Source organism: Trichechus manatus, unplaced genomic scaffold (genome assembly GCF_000243295.1).
Source record: "Trichechus manatus latirostris isolate Lorelei unplaced genomic scaffold, TriManLat1.0 scaffold00017, whole genome shotgun sequence".
In the NCBI taxonomy this organism is placed as follows: Eukaryota; Metazoa; Chordata; class Mammalia; order Sirenia; family Trichechidae; genus Trichechus; species Trichechus manatus.
Window position 1 is genome coordinate 7,554,588 of NW_004443953.1, and position 13,497 is coordinate 7,568,084.

General features: G+C 36.6%; 1 protein-coding gene across 6 annotated transcripts in view; it reads left to right on the forward strand.

The window, feature by feature from the left end:
* The window catches only part of TSTD3 (thiosulfate sulfurtransferase like domain containing 3), a 43,374-nt gene that overhangs the window by 7,855 nt on the left and 22,022 nt on the right, over positions 1–13,497 (forward strand). For 3 of the 6 annotated variants that reach the window (XR_002823307.1, XR_002823306.1, XR_002823305.1), the window contains exons 2-4: positions 5,295–5,468; positions 5,560–5,719; positions 6,240–6,430. Coding sequence is in view for 2 of the 6 variants with exons in the window: in XM_023727597.1 (XP_023583365.1) it covers positions 5,295–5,468; positions 5,560–5,719; positions 6,240–6,312 (407 nt within the window). In the remaining 4 variants the exon portion in view is untranslated. Of the gene's footprint in view, positions 1–5,294; positions 5,469–5,559; positions 5,720–6,000; positions 6,142–6,239; positions 6,603–13,497 lie in introns of those variants that run through there. The other 3 variants (XR_002823308.1, XM_023727597.1, XM_023727598.1) reach the window with 3 other exon arrangements.

Genomic DNA, 13,497 nt, shown 5'->3' on the forward strand with positions numbered 1-13,497 from the left:
GAAGATCAGGTGACCGTAGGTGGATGGATTTACATTTGGGTTCTCAATTCTGTTCCATTGGTCAATGTATCTGTCGTTGTACCAGTACCACGCTGTTTTGACTACTGTAGCTGTATAGTAGGTTCTCAAGTCAGGTAGTGTGAGTCCGGAATGAGGTAAGAATTTTGCTTAAAGTTTTCTTGCAATGACTAGCTAGCTAGTTGCTCTACATAATCTGTTAATAAAATATAGTTTCACTATTAATTTGTAATATTACTGTTAACAGATACTGAATTCTCATATAAGATATATTTTGGGTCTAATTCTGGACGTGGTAGACCTTTAAGCCTTTTCCCATGCTAGTTCTATACTATTTAAATCAATTCCGCTTTATACTAATATTTCAAACAAATAAAAACAAACAAAACAACAAATAAAAATATTTTGAAGAAACTTAGAAGCATTAGTATTTACCTTTCGTACAGTGGTCATTTTTTGTGAAATGTGAACTCTATTAACAATTTTTTCTTGCTATTTTATATTTTAAATCTTTTGGGTTTTCTTTGTCTTTTTTTTAATACTCTATTTTGAAATATTAGAAAATCAGCAAAGTTGCAGACGTAAAAGAGTTTCCATTATCCTTTACCCAACTACCCCTAATGTAAACATCTTACATAGTACAATTTTTGAAACCAGAAAGTTAACTTTCATACAATACTATTAACTAATTCATAGACCTTATTTAAATTTTGCTAGTTTTCCATTAATGTCCTTTTTATAGTCCCAGATCCAGTCCGGAATCCTACATTGTAGTAAATGGTCATGTGTCTTTAGTCTCCTCCAATCTCTACAATCTCTGTCTTTCATGACCTTAACGCTTTTTAAGAGTAGAGGTTATTTTTTAGATTTTCAGTTTGCCTGAGATTTTTTTCTGATTAGATTCAGGTTATGCATTTTTGGCAAGAATACTATAGAAGTGATGTTATGTCCTTCATAGTGCATCATATCAAAGGGTACATGCAGTCTGTATGTCTTATTAATGGTGATATTACCTTTGATTAATTGGCTAAAGTGGTATCTTTCAGATTTCTCCCTTGGTAATTAGTAAAAATCTTGTTGGTAGATACTATCCTGTTTCTCATCATACTTTGACCCACTAAACCTAGCATCAAAATTCAGCATCTATCAATGATTCTTGTCTACAACAAATATTACTGGAATGTTTGCCTAATGATTATTTTCTGTTTCTGTTATTACGTCTACATTTATTAACTGGAATTCTGATGTAAGGAAAATTGTTCCTTCTCCCCTATGTATTTATTTATTCAGTTATATCCCTATGTCAATATACACCCATGGATTTATTTTATTTTGTGTTATTATTCAATACTATGTTATGTTACCAGTTATTTAACAGAGATAGAAACAGTGCCAGTAAGCACATACAATTGTAGTTTAAAACGTGAAGTCTTCACATCTAACATATGCCTTATCTTTACTTGCGAGAAGAAATGAAATTAAGATTTTATCAGTTGTAACTTTGATTACAGGTAGTAAGATTTACAAATTATGTCCATAATTCACTTACCAAATACTGAATGAGTATGTATAAGCTACCCTCAATTAAGGACCTTGGAGACAGTAGAATATGGAGCTGGCAGAAGGCCAGCTGTCAGGCATTCAAGGCAGGAGGATAGGCTGCATCCTACTTCAGAGCATGCAAAACATAGAATACATAATTTGTTAAAGTAAAAAAAAAAAAATTCTATATATGTAATTTGTTGTTGTTCTTAGGTGCCATTGAGTCAGTTCCAACTCATAGCAACCCCATACACAACCGAATGAAACACTGCCTGGTCCTGCGCCATCCTCACAATTGTTGCTGTATTTGAGCCCGTTGTTGCAGCCACTGTGTCAGTCCATGTTGTTGAGGGTCTTCCTCTTTCTCACTGACCCTCTGCTTTACCAACCTGATGTCCATCTCCAGGGACTGGTCCCTCCTGATAACACATCCAAAGTGGGTAAGACAAGGTCTTGCCATCCTTGCTTCTAAGGACATTCTAGCTGTACTTCTTCTAAGATAGATTTGTTTATTCTTCTGGCAGTTATGGTATATTCAGTATTCTTGGCTAACACAATAATTCAAATGCATCAATTCTTCTTTGGTCTTCTTTATTCATTGTCCAGCTTTCCCATGCATATGAGGTGATTGAAAATACCATGACTTGAGTCAGGCCCATCTTCATCCTCAAGGTGACATCTTTGCTTTATAACATTTTAAAGAGGTCTTTTGCAGCAAATTTGCCCAATGCAATATACCCTTTGATTTCTTGACTGCTGCTTCTGTGGGCATTGATTATAGATCCAAGTAAAATGAAATCCTTGACAACTTCAAAATTTTCTCCCTTTATCATGATGTTGCTTATTGGTCCATTTGTGAGGATTTTTGTTTTCTTTAGGTTGACATGTAATCCATACTGAAGGCTGTAGTCTTTGATCTTCATCAGTAAGTACTTCAAGTCCTCTTCACTTTCAGCAAGCAAGGTTGTGTCATCTGCATATCGCAGGTTGTTAATGACTCTTCCTTCAATATTGATGCCAGATTCTTCTTCATATAGTCCAGCTTCTCGGATTATTTGCTCAGTATATAGATTGAATAAGTATGGTGAAAGGATATAACCCTGACACATACCATTCCTGATTTTAAATCATACAGTATCCCCTTGTTCTGTTTGAACGACCGCCTCTTATTCTATGTACAGATTCCACATGAGCACAATTAAGAGTTCTGGAATTCTCATTCTTCACAGTGTTATCCATAATTTGTTATGATCCACACAGTTGAATGCCCTTGCATAGTCAATAAAACACAGGTAAACATCTTTCTGGTATTCTCTGCTTTCAGCCATGATCCATCTGACATCAGCAGTGATATCCCTTGTTCCACATCCTCTTCTGAATTCAACTTGAATTTCTAACAGTTGCCTCTCAATGTACTGCTGCAACCGTTTTTGAACTATCACATGAGTCAGAATCGACACGACGGCAACAAACTTCAGCAAAATTTTCCTTGTGTGTGATATTTATGATATTGTTCGATAATTTCTGCATTCTGTTGGATCACTGTTCTTTGGAATGGACACAAAGATGGATCTCTGCCAGTCAGTTGGCCAGGTAGCTGTCTTCCAAATTTATTGACAAATTTCTCACGTAGACGAGTGAGTGCTTCCAGTGTTGTATCTGTTTGTTGAAACAGCTCAGCTGGAGCCTTGTTTTTTGACAGTGCCTTCAGTGCAGCTTGAACTTCTTCCTTCAGTACCATTGGTTCTTGATCATATGCTACCTCCTGAAATGGTTGAATATCTACCAATGCTTTTTGGTACAATGACTTTGTATTCCTGCCATCTTCTTTTGATGCTTCCTGTGTCATTTAATTTTTTGCCCATAGAATCCTTCAATATTGCAACTCAAGGTTTGAATTTTTCTTCAATTCTTTCAGGTTGAGAAATGCCGAGCGTGTTCTTCCCTTTTGGTTTTCTCATTCTAGGTCTTTGCACACTTCATTATAATATTTTACTTTGTCTTCTTGAGCTGCTATTTGAAATCTTCTTTTCAGCTCTTTCGTTTTATCATTTCTTCCATGCACTTTAGCAACTCTACATTGAAGAGCAAGTTTCAGAGTCTCTTCTGACATTCATTTTGGTCTTTTCTTTCTTTCCTGTCTTTTTAGTGTCATCCCACAACTCGTCTTGTCTTCAGTCATTAGTGTTCAATACGACAAACCTATTCTTGAGATGATCTCTAAATTCAGGTGGGATATACTCAAGGTTGTACTTTGGCTCTTATGGACTTGTTTTAATTTTCTTCAGCTTTGACTTGAACTTGCATATGAGCAACTGATGATTTTTTCCAAAGTCGGCCCCTGGCCTTATTGTGACTGATGCTATTAGCTTCTCCATTGTCTCTTTCCACAGATGTAGTAGTTGATTAGATTTCTGTGTATTCCATCTGGTGAGGTCCGTGTGTATAGTCGCCATTTATATTGTTGAAGAAAGGTATTTGCAATGAAAAAGTTGTTCTTGCAAAAAATTCCAACATGTGATCTCTGGTGTTTCCATCACTAAGGCCATATTTTCCAACTACTGGTCCTTCTTTGTTTCCAACTTTTACATTCCAATCACCAGTAATTATTGATCCATCTTGATTGTGTGTTTGATCAATTTCAGAATGCAGAAATTGGTAAAAGTCTTCAATTTCTGCATCTTTGGCATTAGTGGTTTGTGCATAAATTTGAATAATAGTTGTATTAACTGGTCTTCTTTGTAGGTGTATGGATATTTTCCTATCACTGATAGAGTTGCATTTCAGGATAGATCTTGAAATGTTCTCTTTGATGATGAATACGATGCCATTCCTTTTCAATTTGTCATTCCCGGCATTGTAGATCATATGATTGTCTGACTCAAAATGGCCAGTACCAGTCCATTTCAGCTCACTAATGCCTAGGATATCAATCTTTATCTGTTCTATTTCATTTTTGTCCACTTCCAATTTTCCTTGATTCATACTTTGAACATTCCACACTGATTATTAATGGATATTTGCAGCTGTTTCTTCTCATTTTGAGTCTTGCCACATTAGCAAATGAAGGTCCCAAAAGCTTTACTCTGTTCACATCATTAAGGTTGACTCTACTTTGAAGAGGCAGCTCTTCCTCAGTCGTATTTTGAGTGCCTTCCAACCTGAGGGGTTCATCTTCTGGCACTGTGTCTGACAGTGTTCCTCTGCTGTCCATGAGATTTTCACTGGCCAAGTTTTTCAGAAGTAGATCGCCAGGTCCTTTTTCCCAGTCTTGGTCTGGAAGCTCCACCAAAACCTGTCAACCATGGGTGAGCCTGCTGGTATTGGAAATACTGTGGCATAGCTTCCAGCATCACAGCATCATGCAAGCCACCACAGTATGAGAAACTGCAGACGAGTGATGGATATGTATATATATATGTAACAACAACAGACCAACAACCCTGACTCATAGCGACCCAATAGGACAAAGTAAAACTGCCCCATAGGGTTTCCAAGGAGCGGCTGGTGGATTTGAACTGCCCACCTTTTGGTTAGCAGCCTATCTCTTAACCACTGGGCCACCAGGGCTCCATATATATATACATGTATATATGTATACATATATATATATACACATATACATATATGTGTATATAAAATCTAGAACCAGGGGAAAAATCCTTTAACCTACACTTTCTAGCTACTAATAGCAGTATTGTTTTGAAGGTGCCCAGTTGTTTTATTCTTGCCAGGTTTGAAGTCAATAAAGGGAAGCTGCCACAATTTTTGTACTGCTGCTTCTAAAGATGTCACTTATAAGGAACTTAAGAACCTGCTGAATTCCAAAAATATTATGTTAATTGATGTGAGAGAAACATGGGAAATTCTTGAGTATGGAAAAATCCCTGGGTCCATCAATATACCATGTAAGTGACATGTGTCTTAAGCTTAAGCATTAATATAGATATTAAATCATTTCATGTATCTAAAATTAAAATTCTTAACATTTTCTTTCAGTAGTTGAGGTAGGTCATGCTCTACAGATGAACCCAAGAGACTTCGAAGACAAGTACAATGAAGTAAAGCCATCTGAATCTGACAAACTAGTGTTTTCATGTTTAGCTGGAGTGAGAAGCAAGAAGGCTTTGGATACGGCAATATCTTTGGGCTTTAACAGGTATGTAGATGAAGCATAAAAATGGATTCAAGAATGCTTATTACAATGTTTCATATATATTACCTTTTTTTTGGTCCATTTTAAATTTCTTATGATTATTATGTTAGTAATGGCAAGATAAAAGAGTCCTGGTAGTGTAGTGGTTAGGCCCTTGGTTGCTAACCAGAAGGTTGGCAGTTTGAACCCACCAGCCACTCTGTGGGAGAAAGATGTGGCAGTCTACTTACATAAAGATTACAGCCTTGGAAACCCTACGTGGCAGTTCTACTTTATCCTTTCAGGTTGCTATGAGTCGGAATCAACTGAAAGCAACGGGTTTGGTTTTTTTCGGTGAATGGCAGGATAGTGAGACTAAGAGTATCTTTTCATCTTACTCAAGAGCAATACAGTCTATTAAATTGGCATAAGGCCTGAGTAGTATGGTGAGTAGCTACTGCTTATTTACTTTAAACCTTCCTGCCAATCTGGTGTTATAAAGCAGAAGAAAATGTTTACAGCACTATTTCATGTATGTTTTCAGTGCTCAACACTATGCTGGAGGATGGAAGGAATGGGCAAGCTATGAATTTTCAGAGAACAAACAAGGAAATTGAATTGTGGAACACATGTTGGCTCTTTCCTTGTGTACACACAGCCTAAGATTGTGGAATGAACAAAAAAGAGATAAAAATCTAGACCTGGCATCACCAGTTCATGGCTGGGGAATTTTGTGTAAGTCAACTACTTGTTGAATCTTTTCCTTATGTGTACATTGAAAATACCACTTCCCCCTACCTACTTCAAAGGCTACTGAGGATTATGATAATGTATGTGACTTGCCATGGAAATATAAGGGTTGGAATTCTAGGAATTCATTTTTTAGTTAAGTACAGTTCAATAATATTCCCAAAGATCAGGTTACTTGTGTTAACTAATCATAATGTGTAACCATTTGTGTTAGTATAGGTTCTGTTCATCACAGAGGCTATAAGTTAGACCAGTAGATTAACAAGCATTGAGCTTAAAAAAATCAAGAATCTGGGATCCAGAGAAGTAGGTGAAATTTGAATAATGAAAATACATTAACAGTATATAAGATTACGGCGGTGTTGTTACCAGCATGGCAGAGATACAATTTGCAATTTAAAAATTTAATGTATCTATGGGGATATAAAGCAAAAGTGTTTGCTTCTGTGGAGGGAGATAAACTGGAAAAGGCTAGGGGGGAACTTCTGGGGTGACTGGTACATAGGTATATATGTTTGTCACAACTCATTGAACAGTTAATATCCGTGCATTTTCGGTAATTATACTGCAATTAGAAAATAATAGAAATAGAAAAAGAAAACAAACTTTAAATATAAATTACTCCCACTAGCATCAGAACCCTTGTGGCTCAGTGGTTTAAGCATTGGGCTGCTAACCAAAAGGTCAGCAGTTCGATTCCACCAGCTGCTACTTGGAAACCCTGTGGGGCAGTACTACTCTGTCCTGTAGGGTCACCATGAGTCGGAATTAACTTGATGGCAGCGGGTTTGGTTTTTGAGCATCAGTATATTCCTTTGAAATTATAAGTCCTGTACTTGTTAGTGTGCTAGTGCCCTGGTGGCAAAATTAACTTCCGCTTTCTTCGGTCTGTGCATCTTCTGACCCATCTATTTTTAGTCTCATTCATGTAGTTGTTCACATCATGTAAGGCCTAGCAAATAACTGTAAGGACTTGGTTTGTCCTGAATAAGGTGGAAAGCCATTGGAAGATCTGGGGTAGGGATGTGATCATTTTGAACTTCTGATACACACACACACATTATATATGTAAAATCTATTTAAAGGCATCAAAGAATTACTGTGGCAGTGAGGATTGGAAGGGCCAGTATCTCAGGGAGAAGGAAGTGTAGAGAATGAACTCATCAAAGTACTGGGCCCACCAAGGAAGAAGAGCCCAGGTAAATACATCAGGCTTTCAGTTGGAACTCCTCATAGACTGCACCCTAGGAGTAGAGGTGAACCAGAAATTGACCAACTTTTATGAAAACTTAAGACCAACTTTCAGTCAACTAAATCCCTGAATGGATTATGGTGATCTTGATACCATAAGGGCCTACCATAAGTAAATGCTATCTGGAGAAAGATACCATTATCTAGCTAGAACAGGGGTTGGCAACAGTAAATATTTTATAGGCTTGCAGGCCAAAAGGCCCTGTTGCAACTACTCAATTCTGCTCTTTTAGTGTAAAAGCAGCCATAGACCATACGTAAAAGAATGAGTATGGCTGCATTCCAATAAAACTTTACTCATGGCTACTTAGACTTGAATTGATTATCATCAAAAATCATTTTTCTTTTGATTATTTTTCAACCATTTAAAAATAAAGCATTCTTTTTGATATAATTTATTTTTATTGTTGTTGAGAATATATACAGCAGAACATACACCAGTTAAACAAGTTCTGCCAATTCACTGATATTGACTATATTCTTCTAATTGTGCAAACATCCTTACCCTCCTTTTCCAAGTTGTTCTTCTCCCATTAACATATACTCACTGCCCCTAAGTTTCCTGTCTAATCTTTTGAGTTGCTACTGTCAGTTTGATCCCATATAACCAAAACCAAACCCGTTGCCGTCAAGTCGATTCTGACTCATAGCAACCCTATAGGACAGAGTGGAACTGCCCCATAGAGTTTCCAAGGAGCACATGGTGGATTTGAACTGCCGACCTTTTGGTTAGCAGCCCTAGCTCTTAACCACTAAGCCACCAGAGTTTTCCTTGATCCCATGTAGACAGATCTTAAATGAGCACAATGCTCAAGGCAAACATTCTTTACTAGTTAAGCTAAACTCTTGTTTGATTTTAAGAAGACTTCGGGGGGTATTTAAGGTTTAAAGATTATCTGAGGGCAGTAGTTTTGGGGGTTCATCTAGCCCCCATGGCTCCAGAAATGCTGGATTCCATGAGAATTCAAAATTCTGTTCTGCATTTTCACACTTTTGATTAGGATTCTTCTACAGAATCTTCTATCAAAATGTTCAGTAATGGTAGCTAGGCATCATCCAGTTCTTCTGGTCTCATGGCAAAGGAGGCAGTTGTTCTTGGAGGCAAATGGCCACACACTCAATTTCCTCCTCCTATACCTGACTCTTCTTCCTATGTTGCTCCAGGCGAATAGAGACCAATTGTTGTCACCTGGATAGCCACTACAGCAAACATTCTTAACTTAAGGCCCAGACAAAAAGAGGTGGCAGGCCAGATTTGGTCCATAGGCTGTAGTTTGCAGACTCCTGAGCTACAGCCACCAATTATCTCTACAATTTTTCATACACAGTGTTCAGATTGTATCAAAACTTGTCAGACAGCAGTAAATAAGACCTTATGATTGAAAACTTAAGAGAAAAAAAAAAAACATAAGAAACAGATCCACAGAAGATCTACATATTGGAGTCCTCAGACACAGACTTTAAAATAAGTATGATTAATATATTCAATAATGTAGATGACAAAATGGAAAAAATAATCAGAGACATGGAAAATACACAAAAAAGTATCAAATGGAAATTCTAGAACTTAAAAATACAATAACTGAAACTAAAAACTCAATAGAATTAGCAGATTAGACACACCTGAGAGGCTTAATGCAAATGAAAAAACTAGAGGTACATGTATTAACATGGATAAATCTCACAATGTTGAGAGAAAATGCAAATTGCAAGAAACATACCCTGAACAGTATAGTTTTAAAACATGCAAAATAATACCATTTATAAAAAGTCCAGACTTACTGAACTGGTAGCAACTGGAAGAACCTCAGAGATTATTACCCTGGGATACCTCTTAAACTTGGAACTCAAACCAGTCCCAGAGGTCAGTTTACAGCCAAAAGACAGATTGGCTCATGTCTTAGTTATCTAGTGCTGCTGTAACAGAAATACCAGAAGTGGATAGCTTTAACAAAAATTTATTCTCTCACAGTATAGGAGGCTAGAAGTCCCGGGGAAGACTTTCTCTTTCAGCTCTGGGGGAAGGCCCTTGTCATCAGTCTTCCTTTGGTCTAGGAGATTCTCAGCGCAGGAATCCTGAGTCCAAAGACGTGCTCCACTCCTGGCTCTTCTTGCTTGGTGGTAACGAGGTCCCTGTCCTCTCTGCTTGCTTCTCTCTTTTATATCTCAAAAGAGATTGATTCAAGGTACAACCTAATCCTGTAGAGTGCATCCTGCCTCATTAACATCATAGAGGTTAGGATTTACAACATATCAGATCACAAATTGGGAGGATAAGCACACAATACTGGGAATCATAGTTTAGCCAAGTTGACACATTTATGGGAGACACAATCCATAACAGCCCATAAAATAAATATCACCCGTCTGAGTACTGTGCTCCTCTAAATAATCATTTAAATGAAACAAAACAGTAAAAACATTTACCCTAGACCAAACATGAGAAGGTAAGGGGGGACAGGGAAGCTAGATTAAGGGAAACAGACAATGAGAATGCTGATACATTGTGAAAAATGTAACCAATGTCACTGAACAATATGTATAGAAATTGTTAAATGAGAACTTAATTTGCTGTGTAAACTTTCACCAAAAACACAATATTTAAAAAACATAGTACCACTTATTATTTAGGCATATATGCATATATAGTATAAATAAATCATGAGACTAATAAGTACCAAATTCAGGATGGTGGTTTCCTTTGGGGAAGGGGGAAGAACACAGGAGGCTTTAACAACATTGTTAACATTTTATTTGATATATTTGGTGGGTAAACAAGTACTTGTTATTTTTTTACCTTTTATACCTGTGAGATAGGAACTATTATTATCCCCACTTGGATACACTTAAACAAATATTCTACAATTACAATACCTTTGGATTCCTTATACATTTTTTTAAGAAAAAAATTATGATAAATAATGTGTTGTTTACCTAATTATAATTGTACTTACATCTTTTTTGAACAAGTAATGGATTAATGAACTATTTGGAATACTTTATTTTCTGTACTAGGTCAAACTAATTGTAAGTTATTCGGACATAAAAACTTGACAGATTTCCTGTATGTCTGAAACAGCACTGACTTTTTCGATAAAACTCTTGGTAAAACTATTACTGGAATGCAAACAGAAACCTGTATACCAGTGTTCAATATAGCACTTTTCACAATAGCCAAAAGGTGGAAACAACCTAAATATTCTTCTGCAGATGGATGGATAAACAAAATGTGATATATACACACAATGGAGTATTACTCAGCCATAAAGAGAAATGAAGTCCTGATGCATGCAACAACATGAATGAACCTAGAAAACATTATGTGCGTGAAATAAGTCAGGCACAAAAGGACAAATACTGTATGATCTCATGTATATGAGATAAGCAGATTTATAGAAAACAAAGATTACTAGGGGTTACCGGAAATAGGAGGCAGGGGAGTTTTTGCTTAGGGACACTGAGTTTATGTTAATAGTGGTGGAATGATTCAGAAAATAGCGGCAACAGCTGCATAATATGAAAAATGTAATCAATGTCACTGAATTTTATATGTAGAATTTGTTGAATTGGTGAATGTTTTGGTGTGTATATTTTACCACACACACAATAACCATTACTAAGGTCTGTGGTATCAGATGCCTCATTTAAAAGGTAAAAATACAGTACATGATTTAATAAATCATTTACCAAGTGGCTGTCTTATTTCAATCATGGTAGAGTGTTGCTTTTACTTTGATAATACAAGGGTGAAGTTTTAGAAATGTACGAGAAAAGTCAGATTAAATTTTTAAATACTATATGTACTCTACATCCTTTTCATAATGCAATAGAAGGAAAATGTCCTAGAAAAAGTGGCAACAGGACAACCTCAAGAGTCCTGAATTACTCAAAATATCTCAGGCTTCCTTCATTCACATCATCTTTTCTTACCTGCCTTGTGATCTCAGTGAGGTCTCTCGGATTCTCTGATAATACACACTTTTGCTATCATGTATATGCCATAGAAATACTGGATAGAGGTAGGATCAGCAGCTAAGCTTTAAGAAATATTGTATTATTAAAGACAAATGACAAATTGAATGCTTCTCCTGCCAGAGTAAAAACTACTTCTCAGTGTATAAAAGGATTGCAATTTATTAATGGAAAAATGTGATTTTGTTATCACCACTTTTAAGTGGTACATGTTTCTCCAGGAGTAAGGACAAGGGAAAAGGAAAAAGGAGAGAAATTTTAATAAGGTATTATAATTGTAGAATACGTGTATCCAAGTGGGGATAATGGTTCCTACACCTCATAGTACTGTTCTGAAGATTAAATTGGATGATATTTATCAAATATTTAATACAGTTTTGCTACCAGTATTATTACTGTATGAATCACCACTATATGGTATCTGTTTATAAGGAGTTGATATTTTGGGTTGCTGTTTGCATTAATTTCACATTAATGGATAAAGAAGGAAGGTGAAACTTCCAGCTAAACATCAGGGGCAGGAATGGCAGTGAGACCCCATACTGAAAACAGGAAGTATTGAGTGAAACTCTGAATATTGAGATAAGGAGTCCTCTATCCTCACTAAGAACTCTGACAGCCCAGCTCATATAACCCCAGACAGAAACCCAGAAGATTCCTCTCTGGAGAAACTGACCACCCCAAAGAAAAACCTTTAGAAAACGATTATTGGGGTGAAGGATGGCTAATGAAAAAGACTGATTGCTCCCTTACCCTACAGTGAAGCCCTCCAACTGAAAAGCCGTGGTGGCGAAGTGGTTAAGAGCTCAGGCTTCTAACCAAAAAGTGGCAGTTCGAATCCACCAGCTGCTCCTTGGAAACCCTACGGGGCAGTTCTATCCTGTCCTATTGGGTCGCTATCAGTCGGAATCGACTTGATGGCACACAACAACCCACCCATGCAAAAAGACCTTCCTTCCAATTAGCTTTCTCTGTGCCTCTCAGATATGAAGGATCCTGAGACAACTAAGGCAAGATTATAACTTGGAAGGCTATGACCAAACCAAACCAAAAAAAAAAAAAAAGAACTTCAAGGAAAACGTGTTAAATGCAGAAAGCAACGAAAACTTAAATCTGATATTAATATCCTTAGAATGAGGAAAACACATTATACTATCAAACAAGAAAAAGGGACTTGTAGAGATAAAAACTGTTGGAAATTGGAAATATAATAGCAGAAATAAAATAATTCAATAGAAGGGTTCCAAGAGAAAACTTTCTCAGAAACTCATAAATAAGATAGAAGATAGGAGAGAAAGTGGAGGATTAAATCAGTAAATTCAGCATTCAATAAAGAGGAGTTCCAAAAGGAGAGAACAGAGAAAATAGAAGGAAGGAAAGTATCAAAAATTATGTAAGAAAATATTCCCGAATGGAAGGATGTGTTTTCCAATTGAAAAGGCTAAGTACCCAGCATAAAGAATGAATAAACCCCAATGCCAAAGTACATCAGAGTGAAACTACAGAACACTATGAATAAAAGGATCTTAAAGGCTTCAAGTTTAAAAATTAAAGACCTCATACAAAGGACTGAGAACCAAAATGGCACTGGAGTTTTCAGTGGCAACAGTGAAAATCAGAATACAATGGCGTAATGTAAATTCTGTATCTAGTGAACTATTGCTGAAGTGTGACAGCAGCATTTTCATTATATGCAAGTCTCAAAAAATGCACTTTCTCAAGAAGCTACTAGATGATGTGCTCCATCAAAATAAACGCATAAACAAGCAAAAAAAGACACGGACTTTCCATATTTTGGATACCAACCCCAGCAAAAACAAAGCCAAGTT